This window comes from Sebastes fasciatus, chromosome 15 (genome assembly GCF_043250625.1).
Source record: "Sebastes fasciatus isolate fSebFas1 chromosome 15, fSebFas1.pri, whole genome shotgun sequence".
NCBI classification, from domain to species: domain Eukaryota; kingdom Metazoa; phylum Chordata; class Actinopteri; order Perciformes; family Sebastidae; genus Sebastes; species Sebastes fasciatus.
The window spans coordinates 31447335-31469208 of NC_133809.1; the positions used below are offsets into that span (position 1 = coordinate 31447335).

Genomic DNA, 21874 nt, shown 5'->3' on the forward strand with positions numbered 1-21874 from the left:
AGGTAAACACTACATATAAAGGAAATGAAGGGATAAATAAAAACAAACAAAAAAATTAAATTAAAAAAATGTAACATAAAACACAAAACATGCCAGGGGTTAATATAAATAAATAAATAATAGTAACTTAAGTTAAAACATTAAAATGGGAGCACAAACTCACCATTTTACTAGCATTTTGGTTTTTTTGCAGAAGACATTGTCTTAATATATAGTTCCATTTCTTTCCTGAACACATTAGAGTGAGGTTTAACTCTTTCAAATCTGCATTTATGAATGTAAGACTTTGCGACAATGATAATGAGATTGATTAGAAAATACTCTTTTTCATATATTGTGTTGAACCTTGAAATACATTTAGACCAGTAGAAGTTCAAAGTCACAGATCATATCTTCCAAGATAAACCTACAGATATCTTGCCACAGTTTATGGGTGTGTGTACATTTTGCAGAACAGAGGGACAACAGTTTCAGTGGGGGAATCACACACAAGACAACAATTTAAAACAATGTCATTTTTTTAATTTAACAAAAAAAAGACATAGATTAAATGTAACTTCCATAAACACACTTCAAAGTTGGAGAAACTGATAGCGCACCAATGAAACGTAAGTCCAACCTACCTCTCTCAGAATCACGTTTCTAATTGGCCAACGGAGATGTCAATCACAAGTTCTTCCATTCGCTTCCCTGGCAACAGCTCGTACCCGGAAGTTGTTGTCTTGGCCGCGAAATCTCAACAGCTCAAAGCTTCATAGCGGTAGAGATGTCATTAAAATGTCTTTCAAATAGTCCCTAGAGGACTTCCAGCGGGACAGCGGAGTGGACAGAGCTCTGGCTCTATGTGTGTGTGTGTGTAGTGTGTGGTGGCTGTGATGCAGCGCGGTGTGGAGGTGAAGCAGGTGAAGCAGGTGAAGCAGGTGAAGCAGGTGATCGGAGCTCTCTGCAGACTGCTAGCGGCCACCGGCCTGGACTCTGTCCCCGCACCGGAGGACTTCAGACGGGCTAAATTCGGTGGTGGAGCCGAGGTGGTAGGTTCATGTGTTGTTCCTGTCAGGGCAGGCTGGGATGTTACTGCTTGACAGCTTTAGTTACTAGTTGTTTACTTGACTTTACATACAAACCATATGATCGCTTTACATATGAGGACATCAAACTATATAGAAGTGTTTTTATTTAATGATGATTTCCTGCTACATAATAGCCAAACAGTTACATAGTGGTATATGGTTTTCTGGTCAAATGAATGATGATTTGAATGATTTCTATTGATCTCATTTGGATCACTGCAGGAGCAGACAATGTGATAATAAGTGGCAATAAAATCCACAGTGTGTCATGTTAAAGAGAAAAGGCCTGGGTTCTGGGTTGTGTTTTGGGTGGCAGGGCTCTCCCTAATAGACAGTGAGTGTACTGTGTTCTTATTGGTATTCTAACCAGACATCTTTCTGCTTGCTGTTGTTTCCCAGGAGGATCAGTTTTGGCAGCTCCTCGCCAATATCCTTCAGACAGCGAGCATTGTTTCCTGTGAAGCTAGTGCACAGCTAGGAGGAGGTAAGTCACATTGGTTGTTTGTTCTTCTAGATCTGTTCATGGATTTTAACGCTATTTGTCCAGGACTAAGACTTTACTGATTACTAGTCCACCTAGATGCTTTTTTCCATGATTTGAAAACATCCCATTAGACAATACTAGGGCTGGCAATCCATTCAAATAGTTTATCATGATTAACCGCACATTTTTTTTCTGTTCAAAATGTACCTTAAAGGGAGATTTGTCAAGTATTTAATATTCTTATCAACATGGGAGTGGGTAAATATGCTACTTTATGCAAATGTATGTATATATTTATTATTGGAAATCAATTAACAACACAAATCAATGACAGATATTGATCCAGAAACCCTCACAGGTACTGCATTTAGCATAAAACAATATGCTCCAATCATAACATGGCAAACTGCAGCCCAACAGGCAACAACAGCTGTCAGTGTGTCAGTGTGCTGACTTGACTATGACTTGCCCCAAACTGCATGTGATTATCATAAAGTGGGCATGTCTGTAAAGGGGAGACTCGTGGGTACCCATAGAACCCATTTACATTCACTGATCTGGAGGTCAGAGGTCAAGGGACCCCTTTGGAAATGGACATGACCGTTTTTCCTCGCCAAATGTATGTAAGGTACCAACCAGTATGTCATGGTTGGTATCAATGGGTTCTTTAGGTTTTCTGGCTTCATATGATGTCAGTATCTTCATCTTCTAGCTTTAAAACTGAGCCTGGTACCACCCAAAAATCGCAAGTTGCGTTAATGAGTTAAAGAAATTAGTGGCGTTAAAACAAATTTGCGTTATTATCGCGTTGAATTCGACAGCCCTAGACAATACACGTATAAATAAAAAAAATAACCTAACAATTCTTTGCCTTTATACATAACAATAGCGTATATAAGGCTGTGCGGCTCATTGCACATAACTGGACCAAACTGACTGACATTTCTTGAAGGGATGAAAGTCGTTATGTGGACTTGAATGTGTTTTCTCTGTCTGTGTATAGCCACAGAGTACAGGAAGCTGGTAACTGCAGGCCTCTGGCAGACAGGCTACCATGCTGACTGGATGTATGGAAGGGGGGGAGAAGGAGGGGAGGGCGGGAGATTCTCCAGCAGAGACCTCCTCCTGGCGTTGGGCTGGCTGCTCGCTACAGGACAACTGGAGAAACTGCTGACACAGCGAGTACAGCAACTGGACAAAACACTACTCACACCCACACCTGTAAGTACCACTGGCATACCACCACATTATACTGGTAAACCTCATTCTATATTGGTATATATTGTATGTATTTGTTGAATTGTATATCTTCAATCTATTTATCTCTCTCTGTTAGGTGAACAATCAGTTTTCCAATGAGCTCCAGTTAGACTCAGCATCTCTGAGGAGACCTCAGTGGCTCATTGGTTGTCTGAGACACCAGGGGCGGAACCTGCTGTCCATGCAAGAAGAGCGAACTCGCCTGCTCCATGCTGTGAGAACATCCCCTCTTTTACAACTTTTCCACATGCTGCCATTCTGTATTTGTTGCCAGTTCAACAAATTAGACATTTTGGAGTGTATATGTGCAAGATGACTGCAAATGACAGAATTCTCCATCTCAAACCGTAGCAAAAGTACAAAAGTACACAAGACCTTTTCTCCTCAATAGTGCATCAACATCCCAAAAGACAGAATAGGCACATTAATGCACACTCACCGTTTAATCCTATTGGCTACTGTTAAAGGCCCAGACACACCAAACCAACAACAAAGAACTAACGGTGATGAAGGCCGACGCCTCACGTCGCACTCGAACCCACCGCAAAGACTACAGCCGACAGCCACACTACCACGTACGCTCTGCACCTGCGTGAGATGAAATAACTCTCCGCACCAGCAGGTGGCGGTAGTCTGTATTCATCATTCAAAAAGATGTGTGAGAAAGACTGAGGATGGCGGATATACAAGCCGTTGTTATGATACGTACATGAAATGAGCAGAATTTGCCGACCATTTTCACACCACTCCCGAGGCCTTTGGACACCGGGGGCGTGACAAATAAACAACATGAAAATGTAAAATACTTGCCTGCCATATTACAGTATATGTCTAGGGCTTCTATTGTGAAATGTAAGAACTGAAGGACTGGATCTGGTCTTTGCTCTCTTTGTCAGGGTTGAACGGAGTAATAAACTCTGTCGTCTTGGTTCTGACTACGGAGCCTTCGTGTTGTTGTTTCAAAAATATAGGCCCAACTCAACCCGTTCCACACAACGTGATTGGTTGATGCCTTTATTCACGGTGCAAAAGTTCTTTAAAAAAAAATTATGCCGCTTTTTCGACGCGTAATATTCACATTCTTTGTGAAAGTATTCATGAGAAAACCAACAGTTTGAAAATATATACTGCAGTGCGAATTAATCGCACAAAAAAAACGTCCCTGTTGTGACAAGGCTTTCATTCATGACTTAGCTTCATTCCAGATGTTCAAGTCGTTGTGAACATATCTGTGTGTTGGAATGATCAGATGAGATGAAGATGAAACATGAGAAGAGCCTTCTGTGTGACTTTACTCGTTGGCTTGCTTTCCTCACTTCCGTTTCTCTTCTTGTGCACTGATTCGTTTAAGCCGAACAGCCAATCAGAGTGATTTCTCTGCTCGGCTGGACTGAGGGCTGGGAGGCGGAGTTAAAGGAAACGCTACTGCGCCTGCTCTCTGGGCCCAATGGATGCGGAAGATCACCGGATGATCCGAGTACTTTATCACTTGTCAGTCGAGCCATTTTGGCTTCATGCGCCACTGAGACACTCTCATAGGAATGAACGGGAGCCTCCTCCAACGCTTTATCCAGTTCTCTTTCTACATTCATGGATTCAACATGCTGAATCGGCCAAAAAGCCTCTGACACGGGCAGACTAGAGCCAGCGATGCGGGACACACTGCAAAAACTAGGCTGACAGACGCTCACTGACGGCCCCAAACTGGCTGACTGTCGGCTTGATGTGTCAGGGCCTTAAGTATTTTTCTGCATAGTATCAAAACATTTTATAAAAATACTCAATTTAAAGGAACAGTGTGTGGCATTTAGGGGGATCTATTGGCAGAAATGGAATATAATATTAATAAGAATATTCTCTTTAAGATTCGTTGTGTTTTTGTAAACTTAGAATGAGCCGTTTCTATCCATATAGGGAGCGGGTCTTCTTCACAGAGCCGGCCGACATGTTTCTACAGTAGCCCAGAACGGACAAACCAAACACTGACTCTAGAGCAGGGGTCAGCAACCTTTACCATCAAAAGAGACATTTTTGTCCAAAAAATAAATAAAAAAATCTGTCTGGAGTCGCAAAACGTATTTGAGCCTTATAATGAAGGTAGCACCACCTATTGAGTCTAATGCAGAGAGGACACAGGTGCCAACGAGAGGCAGGACACTGAAGAATGGTCTTGAGGAGATTTGTCTGGAAGCTCTGTTCAGCAGGAGCTTCTAGTGTGTTTGTTCTGGAAAATGTCTTTCAATTACTTTTTTTGTTGTTTGCAAATTTTTCGCCGCAGAAAGCAAACCAATCTGTTCACGCACTATTAAATTCTCCATTTTCCTCTGAGAATTTTCTTTCTTTTAGATTTGTAAACCTACTGTAGCAAGGGAAACTCAAGACTAGACAACACTATTGAGGATCGGCAAAATTAGAGGTTAAGTGCCGGGCCATAGATGTACGTAGGCTGTGACACACAGTTTAGTTTACTGAAATTTTAAAACTTATTTTTATTATTCAGTGTAAAGGCTAGGGATGCACCGATCCCACTTTTTCAGTCCCGATACCAATAGCGATAGCTGGGCTTTGGGTATCAGCCCATTGGTATCGGTGCATCTAGTATAGGCTACACATTTTTGCAATTGGAGAATGTAAGAATCACTTTAGGCCTACAAAAATGATTAATCAAAGTGAAAATGTTAAAAAATAACCATTATTCATTTCTATATAGTTTTTTGTCAAAGCCACAGCGAGCCACAGGAGAGGGGCTAAAGAGCAGCATGCGGCTCGGGAGCTGCAGGTTGCAGACCCCTGATCTAGAGAGAGACATTCATGTTTTCGCGTCGTCCACCGTAGCTCTCCTACACGCTTGTACACACGCAACCTCACCACTAGATACTGCCAAATCCTACACACTGCACCTTTAAGTAGCTGAAATATTTATTGGAATAAGTTAAATTCAAGTCTAACCATGAAATAAATATTTTTCTCAGGTTTTCTTTGCCAGCCTTCCCTCCTCTGTATCCTCCTCCTCCTCCTCCACGGATCAAAGCTCAACAGCGCTAAGGAAGGTAAGAGTGTGTCTGCTGTTATTAATATGAATTACCAATAATATGCTCTGCTTAGAGTTAGATAACAAAACAATTTCCTGTCTGTTTACAACAAAATGTGAAACATTATCAATCTTACTTCCTGGCCACAAAATCATTTTGGTTTTGTAAAAGCCAAGAAAATTAAATGTTGGTGTATCACGTTCTTTACTGTTTATTTGACACTTTGTTACCGAGGTTTCGGCTGTAATCGTTTTGGAAACTGGTTCTACTGTATGTGAAAAGAATAGCAGTGTGTAGCAATATCATGACAGTGAAGTTGGGCTCAATAGCTTACTTAGCTAGTCTGTTGTTTTGCCTAATTTCTTAAAGGTCCCATATTGTAAAAAGTGAGATTTTCATGTCTTTTATATTATAAAGCAGGTTTAAGTGACATATAAATACTATGAAAGTATCAAAACAATCAATCCGTGGAGAAATACACACAGCCCGTATTCGGAAACTGTGCGTTTGAAACAAGCCGTTAGGATTTCTGTCCATTTGTGATGTCACAAATATACAATATTTAGACAATTTCCCAGTTTTAAACGTAAACATACTAAATGTGTCCCAGTTTATTTCCTGTTGCAGTGTATGTGAATGACATCAGCTGACAGGATGTAAACATGGACCCAAACTGTTTCCAAGCAACGCAATTCTGTTGAAATGCACTAAAACAAGTGTCTCAGACAGTGAATACAGATGTATTCAGACAGACAGTATGAGAAAAATAATGTGTTTTTTTAACATTAACGCATGTAAACATGTTCTAGTAGAAACACAAAATACAAACATGAACCTGAAAACGAGCACGATATGTCCCCTTTAATCTTGTAAAATGCAGTGTTACAGTGTACATCTTCATTCTGTGTTAACACAGTATGCTTTGGGGTGTGTTTAAAACTATAACGTGAAGTGTGTGTGTGTGTAGGACTGTGTTTGTATGCAGCGGCTCTGTGACCTCCTAGAGGCATATCTGAACTGGAAACAGGTGGAGGAAGTCTTCTGGACCTGGATGGTGAGTTAGACAGTTAGACAGTTTTTGAAAAAAAAATAGTTGCAAATTTCTTGATGTGGCTTATAGTTTCCTGTCATAAAGAAATTATGTCAAATTGTTAATGTGCAAATTCATATGAAAGAGTATGTGTGACTGGATTTGGACACTGATATATATTTTTTTCGTTTTAGTATTATTATTACCAGCCAACAGATGAGCTAAATTCTCCTCTCAGTGTCCTCCAAGATGGCAGCAGCCAGGAAATGTGACGCAAAGCATGTGTGTCTGTGTGTGTCTGTGTGTATGTACGTGTAGGACAGTGTGGCGGATTGCCATCTGACAGATCCTGTCGTCACGAAGCCTACACATGCACCCAATGGGAGGGCCAGAGTGTGTCACCACGGAAACCAGGGGCTAGACAAATTGGAGGACATGCTATTGTGTCTGCCTACAGTACAGGTGTGCAACATACAGTATACACACGAGTTGTTAATTCCTACAGAGGTCATTGCCTGATGGTTCTGATGATCGTTTTGGAGAAATGCAGTTGAATGAAAAATCACAATATGTGATTTTTCAGGAGAGTTAAGTTCTGGAACAATTTGTTGAAAAGCAACAGTTTATCCATCCATTCATCACTTCTGTGCCCTTCAGCATCTCTGGCTATAGAAATCAGCAGAAACACACTCCTCAGCCCAGAGCAGACAGTAATCACTCAAGAAAACATCTTTAAAGGACTATTTCTCAGGCTATGCCCAAACTGTAGTGAGGACGATGATCTCCAATCCAAAGCTATTAAACTAAAGGAATACTTCAAGGCCAGGGGATACTTCCTTACAAATATAGATTCAGCCTATCGGAGAGCAGTGAGCCCAGATAGACATTCCCTATTCACCTAATGCTTCCACACCCATTTTTTCACTTCCGGTTGGAATGCAGCTGTACTAGGTCTTCCGGTTTAGCTCCATTAATGCTATTAAACATATGATTATGTATTCAGCTACACTGCGGCGATCAGATTTACCGTTGGATGGTTTTACAATATCACATCCATCAGCCATCATTGACTGGGAGGACGACATATGAAAATGGCCTGAAAACACATATGAGGGCATTTGTAGTTTCTCATGGTTTAGATGGTTCCGCTATGAGGAGCTACAAAAGTAGGGAAGCATATCAGTAGACCCGCCGGTCAGCAGACAACAGCACGATGTGGTGTCCACAGTGTTTCTGTAAACTCTCACTGCCAGATGGAAGCCGGGTGCCGGGTAGACTAAGGGCCACACTAGAGTAGGGTGACCATATTTTCAAACCCCCAAACCGGGACCCTTAAGTGTACCGCACGCTCATGTTAATGCGTGCGAACGTGCTAATATGCATGCACCATAGGCGTTTTTATCAGGATGGCTAACGTGGCGCATTTGAGCACGGAGTGGGATTAGAAAGAAGGTATTATTATAGGGGGGCTGGGGCATTATAGGCTGTGACAATCATGACTTATCGCATTCACTACTACTTACACAAATTAATTAATGAGTGGAACATGATAAACGTATATGTAGGTATAATATTGTTATCAGTATTTTATTCGTGGTGAAAACCGGGACAATTGAATGTTTTACAGATATCTGTTGGGAATCGGGACACCCAGCTCCAAACCGGGCAGTCACGGACAAACCGGGACGTCTGGTCACCGTATTTGTACGCTCTCACACAGCCAGCAGCTCCTCGCAGCTCCGAAAATGTCAGCGGAAACTTCCACGTTTTTTTGGTTAAACTGATCACATATTGAAAATCTAAGAGGTTAATTTCTCACTTGAAAAAACACACAGCTTTTTTAAGGCTTAAAAATAGCTTTTTGGCAAGTAAAGGATGACACTGGCACGTCCTAAAAGCGTTTCTCCTTTTGAGGGATATATTTTCCTAACCCCCATTAACTTCATTCAGACGAGCATGTAACTTAAAAGACCGTCTCTTCCCTTCATATCTGTCCAAACCTCTGTTGTCCACTTCAATACCATCTCCCTCTGTGCTGGCTTTTATCGGTGAGGGTGCTGTAGGCTCACTGTTCTAACTCCACTGATGCAAAGGAGTTTGTGCACCCATTCACAAGGAAAAAGATCCAGTTGTTTATTAACTGTAGTATCACTCACGTTATCGATATACTGAAATGTCCCTGTGGTCGGGTGTATGTCAAACTAAATGAGCTCTAAAACTGAGCATTGCAGAACATAAGACTGCTATTCACACTGACAATCTTGAGTATGTGATGACGTCATTACAGTATGTGAATGCAAATCATGGATCGGCCTGCGGCTCCTTAATGCTGACCTTATTGAAAGCTCTTACAATAACCATGAGCTCCAGATCTCGTCTTTGCAGATCCTTAGCCAAAGAGGTGTTGATACAGAGCCATGCTAGCTGTTTCCCTCTGCTTCCAGTCTTTGTGCTAAGCTAGGCTAACCACACCCGTAACACATCGACATGAGAGCGGTATCAAGTCTCATCTCACTCTTGCAAAGAAAGCAAATTAATGTACTTATCAAAATGTTGAACTATACCTCTTTAAACTTCTATTTATTGACAGAGCACACACTTACACACACATTCATGAAGTATGCACAGATTTGATAGTGACTTTTGACTATTCAAAAACAAGTTCTTTTGAATGATATGCTGTAAGTTCTAGACAATTAAAGGTCCCATATTGTTCTCATTTTCAGGTTCTTACTTGTATTTTGTGTTTCTACTAGAACATGTTTACATGCTGTAATGTTAAAAAAAACAAAAAAACTTTATTTTCCTCATACTGTCTGCTTGAATATACCTGTATTTACCCTCTGTCTGAAACGCTCCGTTTTAGTGCATTTCAACAGAATTGCGTTGCCAGGCAACAGTTTGGGTCCGTGTTTACTTCCTGTCAGCTGATGTCATTCACATACACTGCAACAGGAAATAAACTGGGACACATTTAGAATGTTTATGTTTAAAGCTGTGTAATGGTCTATATATTGTACATTTGTGACATCACAAATGGACAGAAATCCTATCGGCTTGTTTCAAACGCACAATTTCTAAATATGGGCTGTGTGTATTTTTTTGTATATTGAGCGTTTTGATAGTTTAACAGTATTTACATGGCACTTAAACCTGCTATATAATACAAAAGACATGAAAATCGCACTCTTTACAATATGGGAACTTTAAATAGTTACGAAAGCGCCATTGATGTTAAAACACAAAATGTTGCAATAGAGTTACTGCTGTTCCTGTCCCGTGCATTTTGAAAGTTTCACTTTCACTTTACAGTCAGCTGTTCGTTCATGTCCCGTGTTCTCTGCCAAGATATACAGTAGCAGTATTGAGGTTTGATGCACAGCACCCTCTTAAACTACTTCTGCCTCCATAGTAACATACAAATAAGAAAATATGGCAGTATGATGACAGAAAGCTTCATATGAACATTACATTTTGTACTATAATACATTGACCGTATTATTATTCTTAGTTGTAATTATATTTGTGTGCTCCTTTCATCTCGTCCCCCAGAAAGGACAGAGGAGAGGCAGAGGAGATGCTGAGGACAGACGAGGAGGAGGAGGAGGAGGAGGAGGAGAAGGAGAAGAAGGAGAAGAAGGAGAAGAAGAAGAAGAAGAAGAAGAAGAAGAAGAAGAAGAAGAAGAGAGGTTGCAGGGTGGATCGGACACATCTTGCCTCCCTCCTCTTCTCTCTTCTCTACCCTGCCTGCCCTCCCTCCTCCAGGTCTACAGAGCCAGGCTCCAGACTGAGAGGCCAGTCAGACACAGCAGCCACCCAGCAGGGGGGCCCCGCGGCGGGGACGAGACTCCGGACGAGCTCCCGGCATCTCAGGCTGCGCGGCTGCTTCTCCAGACAGAGGCTCTGCTGCTGGAGAGGAGGGGCATTCAGAGACTGGCCAATAGGATGCAGCTGCAGGAGATGATTGGCAGGCTGGAAGAACTGGTGTTGATACCACCATAGACTTTTTTTTATTCCTTGAACCGCTATTTTATTAATTCAGAAATAAACACAATATTGATTTTAATTTTTTTAATTTTTGCCAACGATTCACTTAACGTTTGGATGGAAAAGTGTTCTTTCACAAGAAAATAAGCTTCCAACAACTTTAGTTTGTTGTCGCTGAAAATGATAATAACCTTCATATGTCATTTTTTAAACAGTTACAAACTGAAGAGAAACAGGACAAATAAGAACAAAATTAAACATAATTAATAATAAAAGTTAATACATAATTCCTATTCTATGCAGGCTGTCCTCAATTTTTTACAAATCAAACAATACAGTATATATATTTTAGACGGTTATCAAATTCAAAATTACTTACAATGAATTTTGTCAGTGCCCGATCCATCTTGGCTGCTCGATCCGTTCTGCTCATGTACGGGCGCGCCTACCCAGTATGCCTTGCGGGAAGACCTGCCCCTACTCTGCCTCTGATTGGCTACTGGCTTTTAACCGCTAACAGTAGGTAGCCTAGCTATGATGCTAACCAGAGCTTCAGAGCTGCCGTGGCTGAGGAGGCAACTCAGCCACGGCAGCTCTGGCTAGGCGACCCGCTCAGAACACAGGGATGGTTTTTTTTATAAACGTTGTATGCTAGTTCATTATTAAATTCACTTCTGAGAATTTTTGAGGCGAGAAATCTGTGTAGATTTTGAATATTGGGCAGTTTTACGAAAATTGATGGCTCCACAGAGAAGTTCCACAGAGAAGCTCCACAAACTGGCTTGGCTGGAGCTCTCTCAAGAAACCGGTCACGTAGACGCGCCTGTGGGGATCACTGGTTATGCGCAGAACGGATCGGGCAGCTTGGACGGATCGGGCACTGACAAATCTAACAGAATAAAATGAAGTTCCTACATCACAAACATTACAACCACAATTAACAAGATCAGCAGTCACAGTCATTGTAGATTAATGAGATATGAGATTAATAAAATCCCTGTGTCCTCAGAATGTGTACGAGTGTTTAAAGGTGCTAAATGCGAGATTGGGAGCATTTCTATTGCCTCCGCACGGCTCTCAACATGGCCACGGCTGAGCTGGCGACTTGTAGCTAACGGTGCTAATAGCGCTAAGCGTGAAAACGGCAACAGTGCTGACAGAGCTAACAGTGTTAACCTGGGGGGGAACTGGGGGGTGTGTGACACGCTTATCACGGCGTTATCAGCTGTAACCGCAGTATGAGAGCGGTGGTCGTGAGCTAGCCAGTTGGGCAAGCTCACATGCACAAAGTTGTACTAAAAGCATGCACGTCCGGCCCGGCGATGTCAACAAAGCAAGGACAAACTTGGATTACAACACACACCTCTTAAGAACTGGATTGTGTAAGATATTTTGGGAAATATAAGTACGGCATTGGAGTCACACGGTTGGCCTAGCTTAGCATAACAGCTAGCCTGGCTCCGACCAAAGTGAACAAAAAACCTATAAAACCCTAAACATCTCACTAATTAACATGTATCTCCTTTGTTTAATCCATACACAAACAGAAATGTAAAAATGAGTGTGTTTTTTAAAAAGAATGTGATGTCCTGCGTATCCACCTGCCGAGCTCTACTATAGCTAGCTATAGCGCTTTGAGGGTGTTGGTAGACAGGTTTTTTAACTTTAGACAGTGCTCTTTCCGCCTTTTTCAAGACTAATGCTAAGCTAGGCTAACCGCATCCTGACTCCAGATCAGTACATAACACTCAGATTAGTATCAATCTCCTCATCTCACTCTCAGAAAGAAAGCAAACAAATGTATCTCCCAATATGTTGAACTACTAATTTAATATTTTGTACGTTTATTTGAAAGCTAAATATGTCTCTACAATGTGTTAACGGACCTTTACTGCCATTTATATAACCAATACAAACACTTACATCCTGCTTTTGACTGCAGTTAAATTGCTTTTTTTGTTTATTAGAATAACAATACTATTAATTTCAGCTGTCATTACAGCAGTACTACTGTATGAAGTCAAACACAAGCCACAGTCGTTGAAAACATAATTTGCATCTTTATTTATTCATCAAATTAAATAACACCAAATTATAGTGAAAGTGCTCAAAAAAATGGGAATATAATTTTGAGATGCTACACTTGAGCACCACTAATACAGCAAGTGTTGATGACTTTTGATGTCTACGATATCTTGTCATTTCATAAGTTGGCGGACTGAGCAATAACCCAGAGACTTGGGGTATCCCTTTAAAAGCTTTCTGCCAGCGCAGGGCGCAGAGAGGTGGTTTGATTTTCTGAGTAAAGGGCTGTAAAGACTAAACTATCATTAAGAATTAACCACCAGTAGTTTCTGCATGTAGGAGTTGAGCCACTTCTGTCTCTCCATGGAGGTGAGGAGTTTACTCTTCTCTCTGAAGGCAGCATCATCAGCCACCACCATGTTCCTCTTCACCGTGCCGGCACCCTGAGGCGCCCATTCAGCAGGCCACGACCTTTCCACGCTAGAGACACACAGACCAAGAGCTCGAGATCAGTGACGAGAAAACAATCCAGATACCACAGTCTCTAACACTACTACTGATGTTTAGTTTAGTTTTTTCATTTGAACTTGAGTTGACAACTCATGACACTTGAAAGTCATGAAATGCAGTCTTTACTTTAAGATTCACTGCTTGATTTTGGTATAGCTCCCAATAGCACCATAAAGCCCCACATTTCCTCTAAGACCCCTTAAAAGGAATAGTTTGACATTTTGAGAAATACACTGTATTTGCTCTCTTTCCGAGATAGATGAGAGGATCAATACCACTAGTTAAATATGAAGCTACGGCCAGCAGCCAGTTAGCCTAGCTTAGACGGGAAAACGGGGGAACGGCAAGCCCGTTCTCCCTCTGTCCAAAGGTAACAAAATCCACCCCTGCCAAGAAATAGTGACACATAACTCCCTGTGTTATTCACACTTTGGTTTTTGAACAGATTAAACAATATATAACATGTTCATTACTTAACTTCATAGCAAATGTTGTGGATTGTTACCTTTGGACAGAGCTAGGTTAGGTGTTTCTAATAACCCTGTTTCTAGTCTTTGCGCTAAACTAACCGTCTCCAAGCTGCTAAATTACCAATCCTGCTATGGTGGAGGCGTGACCCGCCATACTCTGCCTCTGATTGGCTAGTACTCCTTGCCTTAGTTGGTTAGGTTTAGGCATGAGTGAGATTGGTTAGAGTTAGAGTAAAAATATCAGGGCAAGCCAATCAGAGGCAGAGTAGCGCGGCTATAGTAGGATTCGTAATCTGGCTCTCGCTTCATAATTAGACTGGACGAGTGGTATCAATCTTCTCATCTAACCCTCGACTCAACCGGCCCATTAAGTGAAATATTAACTAAGTTTAAGGATATGAAATCCGAGTTAGGTCTTGTAACATATGTGGGCACAAACAAGGAAGTGACAGGGATAAACAGCTAAACGTGCTGCCAAACCCACACATAAAGAGTTTGATATTGCATAGGTCAGTTAGGGACATGTTACAACATATTACAGTGTGTTCCAATCCACGTACTTCCGGAAGTACACTTCAATGTAGTGCACTGTGTGCACTCTGTACTTACTTAAGTAGTTCGTGAATTTCAGCGGGGTAGGATCGTCTCAAATTGAATACTCTGCGGCGCACTGACCGGGAATGACGATCGCAACTTTTCACCGCGGCTCGCTACCCGCCAAAATATCTTCTTCTTCTTCGGGGTTTTACGGCAGCTGGCATCCTTTGTGTTGCACTGCTGCCTCATTCAGGTTTTACCCGTCCACTACCCGCCAAAATATCTGCCTGCTTTGTTGATCAAGAATACACAGAAAATGAAAGCAAAGTGGAAATTACGTTTCCAACGTCGTTGCCTACGCCTACGATGTGTCCTCCTGTTGGCTGAAAATGCACCAGTATGTTTAGGTATTGTTTTATTCTGTTATCTACGTAGCCCTTAGACATCCATAAGGTACGTTGTTCAGCACCGCAAAAGCTTCTGCATCATCTGCCACCATTTTCACATGTTTGAATAGTGGTTGTGGTCCCGCCCCTTCTGCTACGTAGCCAAGATGGAGAAATTGAGTGTGGAAAGTGTCCAGCGTTCCACACTCAACGATTTGACCGTTTTGAGTACAACATCCGGGTACTTCGAGTGCACTGCATTTTGCCATACTTCAGTGTGAACGCACTTATGCACTCAAAATAGTAAGTGTAAGTACAGAAGTACGCGGATTGGAACACGCTGTTAGTGTCACTAGATGTAAGAAAGTGCTGAGGCTGCTTCCATCCATTTTGCACCCCTGTTAAATAGTCAGTTTCATTTGAGAATAACTTAACAACAGCATTTTCCCCTTACTATGCAGTTACCTGGCCTCGGCCCTCTCAGGGGCAAACAGCCACGCCTCCCTCATCAGTCCTGCCTTGCTATCAGCTGCTGCTCTGAGGCTGGGCGCCGACATCATTTGAATGCTCCAATCACGGAGAGAGATGGAGGGGAAGAGCACGTCCCAGTCATCTCGTTTAGGTTCCTCTGAATCATCAGCACTTCTGGAATCACATAATATGAAACTTAATGATTCCTTGGGAAACATCAAAATAAAGTTAGGTATCTGAGGGACTCGTTAGTTCAGTGGTCTGTTATTTTGGTACTCCTAACCATTGTACCATTGATAGTTATATTTTGCTGCTGCCATGATGAGATTTAGTGAGTAACCACCTGAGAGGTAGTCGAGGCTGAGGGAAGCCAGACGTCATCAAGGTCATACCCAGAATGCAAAGCAACAGGAAAGACATTCGGGGGAAAGCAGGCAGCTCAGGCATCCTAAAAAAAGACAAATGACATGTTAACTGAGTTGTGTATTTATAATCTTCAAAATAATTAACAACAAAATACAACATAACAATAAAACAGAAACCTATTTTCATCATCATTAATAAATAGCAGTATGTTGTTGTTTTTTTACAATAAAAAAAATGTCTCGTACTTCAAGGCTACCTTATTGCTACCATAGATATAAAGCAGTTTTATATTATATTATTGCATTATTATTATTTACATTTACATTTACATTTAGGATTCTTTACATTAGAACAGATTGTTAGGTTTGTTCCACCATCCACAAGGTTCGGTATAATGTATTCTCATCCTTGGGTTTGGTGTCTTTGTTTTTAAGGCTCAGTATACAGTCAATTTGAAATAAAATAAAATAGGCTTAGAATATGTCATAATTTCTATGTAATCCACTTGGAGCACTCTCCAAGGTGTTGACAATAGAGAACAAAAATCTACTGAAATCCACCAGACAACTTGGGAGCTGCTGGTTTCATGAGAATTTTGGGACCTAAAATAAGCCAGAAACGATTGCGGCACCGTGACGACGCCCCTGCATGCTGCCTCATTTCTGACTGAGTATGCATGTTCCACACAGCCGATAAGTGTTTTTTTTTTTTTTTTACATTTGTGTTTTTTGAAAATATTTGAATGAGTTAGAATTAAATGTTAAATAATATTAGACATAATATTAAATGTTTAAACACTGCGCTCAGAGAGCTCCAATACAGTCAGTAACAGAACCCAACATCTTTGAAAATCCTCTCTTTGAGGTTTAGTGTATGCTCAGTTTGAACCAAATTCTGTCAATTATAGTCACAATCATTGAGACACAATTTTTTTCCTTCTTCAAAAACAAATAGAATTTCTATGAATGCATTCTTAAGCTGCTTGGGGAAAAAAAAATAATAGACTAACATGCAGCTTAAAGTAAAAATTAGCTTCATGCAAAGGTGCTGGTTCTGGGATTTGTTAAAGTTTTTAGTAGGCCGGTAGTTGGCTGATTTCTTACCTGCTTCTCAGGTGGACGTGTTGGTCTGTCTGTCTGTTAAAAGTTTGTACCAGCGACAAGGAGCCTCTCCAGGCTGGACTTCACAGGTTAAAAGTCAGGCGTCACACGAGCAAAGGTATGTTCCAGGGCGAACAACTAATCGCAGCGACAGAAATGACTACTGTATGTGCAGTCAGGTACTTCTGTAAGTGGCTGTGTGCAGGTCTACGCTGGTTGAAAAGTATCTGCTTCTTGTCGTACATACTTATATACCCTGGACTGGAGTGTTTTAACCCCCCATCCCCCTAACCCACCCACACATACACGCAAGCATACACACCTTTCACCAGATCAAACCAACTTTGAGTTTAGCGTGCAAGGGGACAGCCCTAGTGGAAGTGCTGTTAGCTTGTTAGTGTCCTGTTTCAGAGACTCTTAGTCATGGTGCTGTTGTGGCGAGCCCATCGTCTTATTACTGAAAATCATTATAGTGCTCGTGTGTGCATGATGTGCCAGTGTGTTCATTCATGCTCTGTGGCAGGTGAACCAAACACTGCATGTTTCTATCGAAGATTGTCACACTTTGTCCACGCAGAAAAAAATTTGGATTTAGGAAAAATAATCTTACGTGGTGTCCATTATGGAATATTCCAGATAAGACAAAACAAAATCATGTGAATATATAGTAATAGTAAATTCAACCTGCAATAACCGACTTGACACTGATATATGATCACCTTTTAACCTGATATGGTGAACTTGTTAGCATACAGTAGCCTATTTTCAGCACTGATTTGGAGTCATGTTTGTGTTTATTATTGTGCCTAATATTCACCCTCCTTTTAGCTCTGTTTTGATCTCCACCAACCCCTGAGGGAAATTCCCTGGTTATGCTAAATACTCCGATATGTTCACCAGCTAGTCGCTAACTGTGTCTGTCTGCTGTTTGTCTGCTGGTTTTTGGTTCTTTGTCACTGAAAATAGCTGTCTGCTGCCAATGGATGTATAAAGAGAACTGGATACAGCATTGGTGACAGGGAGAGAGTTGCTCAGTGGCACATGAAGCCAAATGACCCAGATCTTCCAGCGATCTTCCGCAGTCATTGGTCCCATAGAGCAAGCCCACTAGGGTTTCCTTTAACTCCGCCTCCCAGCCCTCGGTCCAGCCCTCGGTCCAGCCTTGGTCTGGGGAAATAACTCTCTGGATACAGCTACTGGCGCATTTATAAATGTTAGGACCTAATGATTTAAATAAGGACTATTCAAGTGTTCATACTGGGAAGATGATTTACCAAAAAAAAAAAATAATTAACACCCAAACACCCATATATAGGGCATGCTTTTATTGGCTTGGGAAGTACATGAATATCCACTTTTTCTTCTTCTCTACTTTCTCAATGCGCAGCTGGTTCTGGCTGTTGTTACCGTATATACGAGTATGCGAGTGTCCAACAAACAGTGTGTGTATTTGTGCTACGTTAGCAGCGCAGCTCAGCTTTTCAGTTCATTATTAACATTTCTTTTAACCGTTTTAACCGATAGCGTTAATCGGTTAAAATGCTTAATGTCGGTTAAACGGTTAATTATGGACTTTCCTAATTGGAATGTAGATCGACAGGTAAATAGAAAGCTTTGCCTTCCAGCTCAGTTGCCTTGACCCCCCCCCCCCCCCCCCAACAACCATTGTGGATTATTTCATTTTCATTATACTCCAAACCCAGTGTCATGTGTAGAGAGCCCTGGCCTATATCTCCATCTAGTGATACTGCTAGTTACACATCTATAGAACCAGTCTGCAATGCCAGGGGTCAGCACACCTCTGTCCTCAACTTGGCCTGCCGCCCGGCTGGCAATGCACCCAGCCTTAAAGTCTTGCTGCAGTCTTGTAATAGATACAATTTATACTCAACAAACAGACAATTTTATAGACTATTGAACAGGCTAACTTAACAGTATCAGTGTCAGTATGATGCAAAATATATAAGATAAAATGGCAGCGCCATTGTATGCAGATTAGCATCAGTTTGCTGTTAAAATAGAAAGGCAGAGTCCCGCCCCTTTCTGGTGGACCCCATGGGACCTTATTTTGGAAAAAATATGTACGGTAGTCAACGGTAAGAGACAAATACGTTTTTGGGATCCCGTTTGAATTGTGCCATGAATCACACATATGATGTTTGTCATTTAAAACATATTTTTGCAAGTCAAGAAAGTCATAATCAGTTGACACGGAGGCTATGATATTATCTTCATCAATGCATGTTACCATTTTCCTGGCAATTTTTCAGGACTTCTCCATTCCTACTTGCGCCAACAAAGGTCTGATTGGTTGTTTTTTCAAAGTGAGGAACAGTAGCCAGTGAGCACACCATACCTATTTAGATTGCTGAAAAAGCCCCGAGGTCATTAGCCTATGACTTAACGATGTGTCTAAGATGAGGGGTTTATAACAAAGAATAACTAATGCACATGTAAATAGACTTGAAGGTCATCCTAAAAATGTGTTCATTGCATCTATATCTCGTAGCCACAACAATAACAATGAACAGTTCCATCATGTCAATGTTCGTCATCTCATTCTCACCAAGACAACCCAGGGGTAAAACATCTGTAGACTAAAGGCATCTCCAAACATCAGCTTCACAGGAAGTGCTAAAAAAATCGGATGTGTCCATTCGCACACGTGTATTTGAAACATGAAACATTTCCTGTGTGTGGATGCCTACTGAAATGGAAACAAGACAAAAGGTGTAATGGTGGAGATTCTGCAGTTTGTTGGCACACAGGAAGCTTGTTAGCGTTAAAGTACCTCATTATTGGCCTCGCTGGAAATAATGACCTGCAGACAGGAAGCAGCTGGCCCTAACAATGGCTCTGCAACACACTGATTTTACAGAGGATAACAAGCTTCAGACACAACATAGTGTCACCTCACACTACCTATATTCTAATCAGAAACAACTCCCATCGGTGCCATCGTCACTGAGCTGTTTATGTATTCATCAGTTGGCAATGACGTTAAACCGATGATCAAATTCTGGAGAAATTTGAGTGAATCGTGGGATTTTGTGTTTGTTTTTTCGAACCATTTTGACACTAAAGCTTGTTGACCGCCCTGACGTCAGCGTGGACCGCTAATACTGTTATTTTTGTTTGTTTGTTTGTTTATTTATTTTGCACAATTTCAGACTACACAACATAACTAAAAAATAAATGAATAATAGACAGTGCAGGAAAAGGCAAAAACCCAACTGGGCTTATCTGAAGCCTCCACCTAGAGACAAGATTAATATAAAGAAATAATATAACTACATAATACTGATAACAAACAATTAGAACAATATATATATAATAACAATAACAATACAGTAAATATATAAAAAAGACAATTGTGTATGTGTGTGTGTGTGTTGCGTGGTAGTGTATGGTTAGTGTTTGTGAGGAGGATATTGATTTAAATATCTATAAAGACTTCTGGGCAATCGTAACCAAACAATGAGTGAGTGGGGAAAAAATAAAAAAGATAAAACAGATACATGGACAACATGGAGAAAAGCAATTACAAAACAGAAATTAAATGACCCTTTAAGCAACTTTTGAAACATTTGACAGATGAACAGTTTTTTGATAGATGTGAAAGGCTACTCCATAATTTGGTTCCCCTAAATCTTATCGATAACTGACCTCCACTAGTGAGACATTCAGGAGGATGAAGATCTAGAGATTGACGGGTTGAGTAAGAATGGACCTGAGAATTTGTTTTAAAATAGATCTTGAACTGCTCAGGAATATTCCCACCAGAAAGTATCTTATAAATAAAAACACATATTTGAGAAATATTGATATCATAAATTGTAAGAATCTGGAGTTTCTAAAATAAAGGAGCAGAGGAGATGTGTGACTCTGATCAGGTGGCAATCCTCACAAAACATTTTTGGAGAACTCAGATTTTATGAAGGTTTGTAGGAAAAGTACTCGCCCAAACTATATTACAATATGAAAGATAGGGATCAATTAGACTATAATAAAGAGTAAGGAGACAGTTTGTGGTGACAAGATGACTAACCATTCTTATTATACCAATAGATTTATTTATTTTTCTACTAACCCAGTCAATCTGTTCTCTCCAACTTAAGCGCTCATCAACAATAATTCCCAGGAATTTTGTAGATGACACTTGAGGCATTAAGGCATTGAGGTTAGGAGAAGCTTTTGAGTAAAATGTGGTTAGGGACATACTGTAATTGTCGGATTGTTGGTCGCGGAAAGGTCCAAAAGCTGTCAAATGGATCGACCCATTTCCAATGGCAGGTCGCATAGTTTTGTTGATCTGCCAAGCACTTTGTTTGAAGCATACTGATGCATCTAAAGCCCACTGGAAAATGTGCACAGGGGTCATTCAGAGACATTCCTATGGTTGTTTTTTATACTTGTTCACACTCATAATCTCCAACTAATGGCTTTATTAATGGTTAACAAGTCACTTATTAATGCTTTATGGATAACTTGCCAGCCATTGATAAGAACAAACTTGTGCTTGCCAGTTTGTGAAAAAATCCCTTTGGCCCATATTTATCTATATTGTAATAATCCAGTTCTAAATGTTTGCAATACATTAATAAATGCTGAATAAGTTGTTAAGAAATTGATATGAGTCCAGATCCTTTGCAGCCTATACATACTGCTATACTATGACTTTTTTTCAGGAATTGTTTTTGACATACTGGTGTCTGACTTTTTTTCACTACATTTTTCAACATACGTTACTATGACTTTTTTTTCACTAAATCTTTCGAGATACTATACTATGACTTTTTTCACTAAATCTTTCGACATACTATATCATGACTTTTTTTCATGAAATTTTTCGAGATACTATACTGTGACTTTTTTTACAGGACATTTTTCGAAATACTGTAATATGACTTTTTTCATAACATTTTTTGACATATTATACTATGACTTTTTTTCATGAAATTTTTCGACATATTAAACTATGACTTTTTTCATGATATTTTTCGAGATACTATACTATGACTTTATTTCAGGAAATGTTTCAACAAATTATACTATGACCTTTTTTCACAACATTTTTCGACATACTATAAAATTACTTTTTTACAAGAAATATTTCAAAATGCTAAACTATGACTTTTTTGAACTA

The 21874-nt window shown here is 40.5% G+C and overlaps 2 protein-coding genes across 3 annotated transcripts; one reads left to right on the top strand and one right to left on the bottom strand.

Annotated features, from left to right (window-relative positions):
• Positions 1 to 679: 679 nt before the first annotated feature.
• On the top strand, positions 680 to 11893 carry tedc1 (tubulin epsilon and delta complex 1). 2 transcript variants are annotated; one of them, XM_074660937.1, is made up of 9 exons: positions 680 to 1031; positions 1470 to 1554; positions 2558 to 2775; positions 2891 to 3028; positions 5787 to 5864; positions 6814 to 6900; positions 7195 to 7338; positions 8504 to 8580; positions 10429 to 11893. In XM_074660937.1, the coding sequence occupies exons 1-9, from the start codon at positions 876 to 878 to the stop codon at positions 10838 to 10840; spliced, it is 1395 nt and encodes a 464-aa protein (XP_074517038.1). In that variant the 5' UTR covers positions 680 to 875; the 3' UTR covers positions 10841 to 11893. The 2 variants fall into 2 exon arrangements, with proteins under 2 accessions (XP_074517038.1, XP_074517039.1); XM_074660938.1 differs by lacking the exon at positions 8504 to 8580 and having other exon boundaries at positions 681 to 1031.
• Positions 11894 to 12239: 346 nt separating this feature from the next.
• pth2 (parathyroid hormone 2) lies at positions 12240 to 16907 on the bottom strand. Its single transcript, XM_074660678.1, has 4 exons — positions 16732 to 16907; positions 15606 to 15710; positions 15257 to 15436; positions 12240 to 13368 (listed from the first exon to the last, which is right to left on the bottom strand). The coding sequence occupies exons 2-4, from the start codon at positions 15707 to 15709 to the stop codon at positions 13194 to 13196; spliced, it is 459 nt and encodes a 152-aa protein (XP_074516779.1). The 5' UTR covers position 15710; positions 16732 to 16907; the 3' UTR covers positions 12240 to 13193.
• Positions 16908 to 21874: the final 4967 nt, after the last annotated feature.

Bases quoted from the DNA above. Each gene is read 5' to 3' on its own strand.
- pth2 (XM_074660678.1), bottom strand. From the start codon at position 15,709: ATGCCTGAGCTGCCTGCTTTCCCCCGAATGTCTTTCCTGTTGCTTTGC. The intron at 15,437-15,605 runs GTGGTTACTCAC...ATGTGATTCCAG, and splicing joins CAGCCTCGACTACCTCTCAG to AAGTGCTGATGATTCAGAGG. The intron at 13,369-15,256 runs GTAACTGCATAG...GTGTGTCTCTAG, and splicing joins CCTGAGAGGGCCGAGGCCAG to CGTGGAAAGGTCGTGGCCTG.
- tedc1 (XM_074660937.1), top strand. From the start codon at position 876: ATGCAGCGCGGTGTGGAGGTGAAGCAGGTGAAGCAGGTGAAGCAGGTG. The intron at 1,555-2,557 runs GTAAGTCACATT...GTCTGTGTATAG, and splicing joins TAGTGCACAGCTAGGAGGAG to CCACAGAGTACAGGAAGCTG. The intron at 7,339-8,503 runs GTGTGCAACATA...AATGTTTTACAG, and splicing joins TGTGTCTGCCTACAGTACAG to ATATCTGTTGGGAATCGGGA.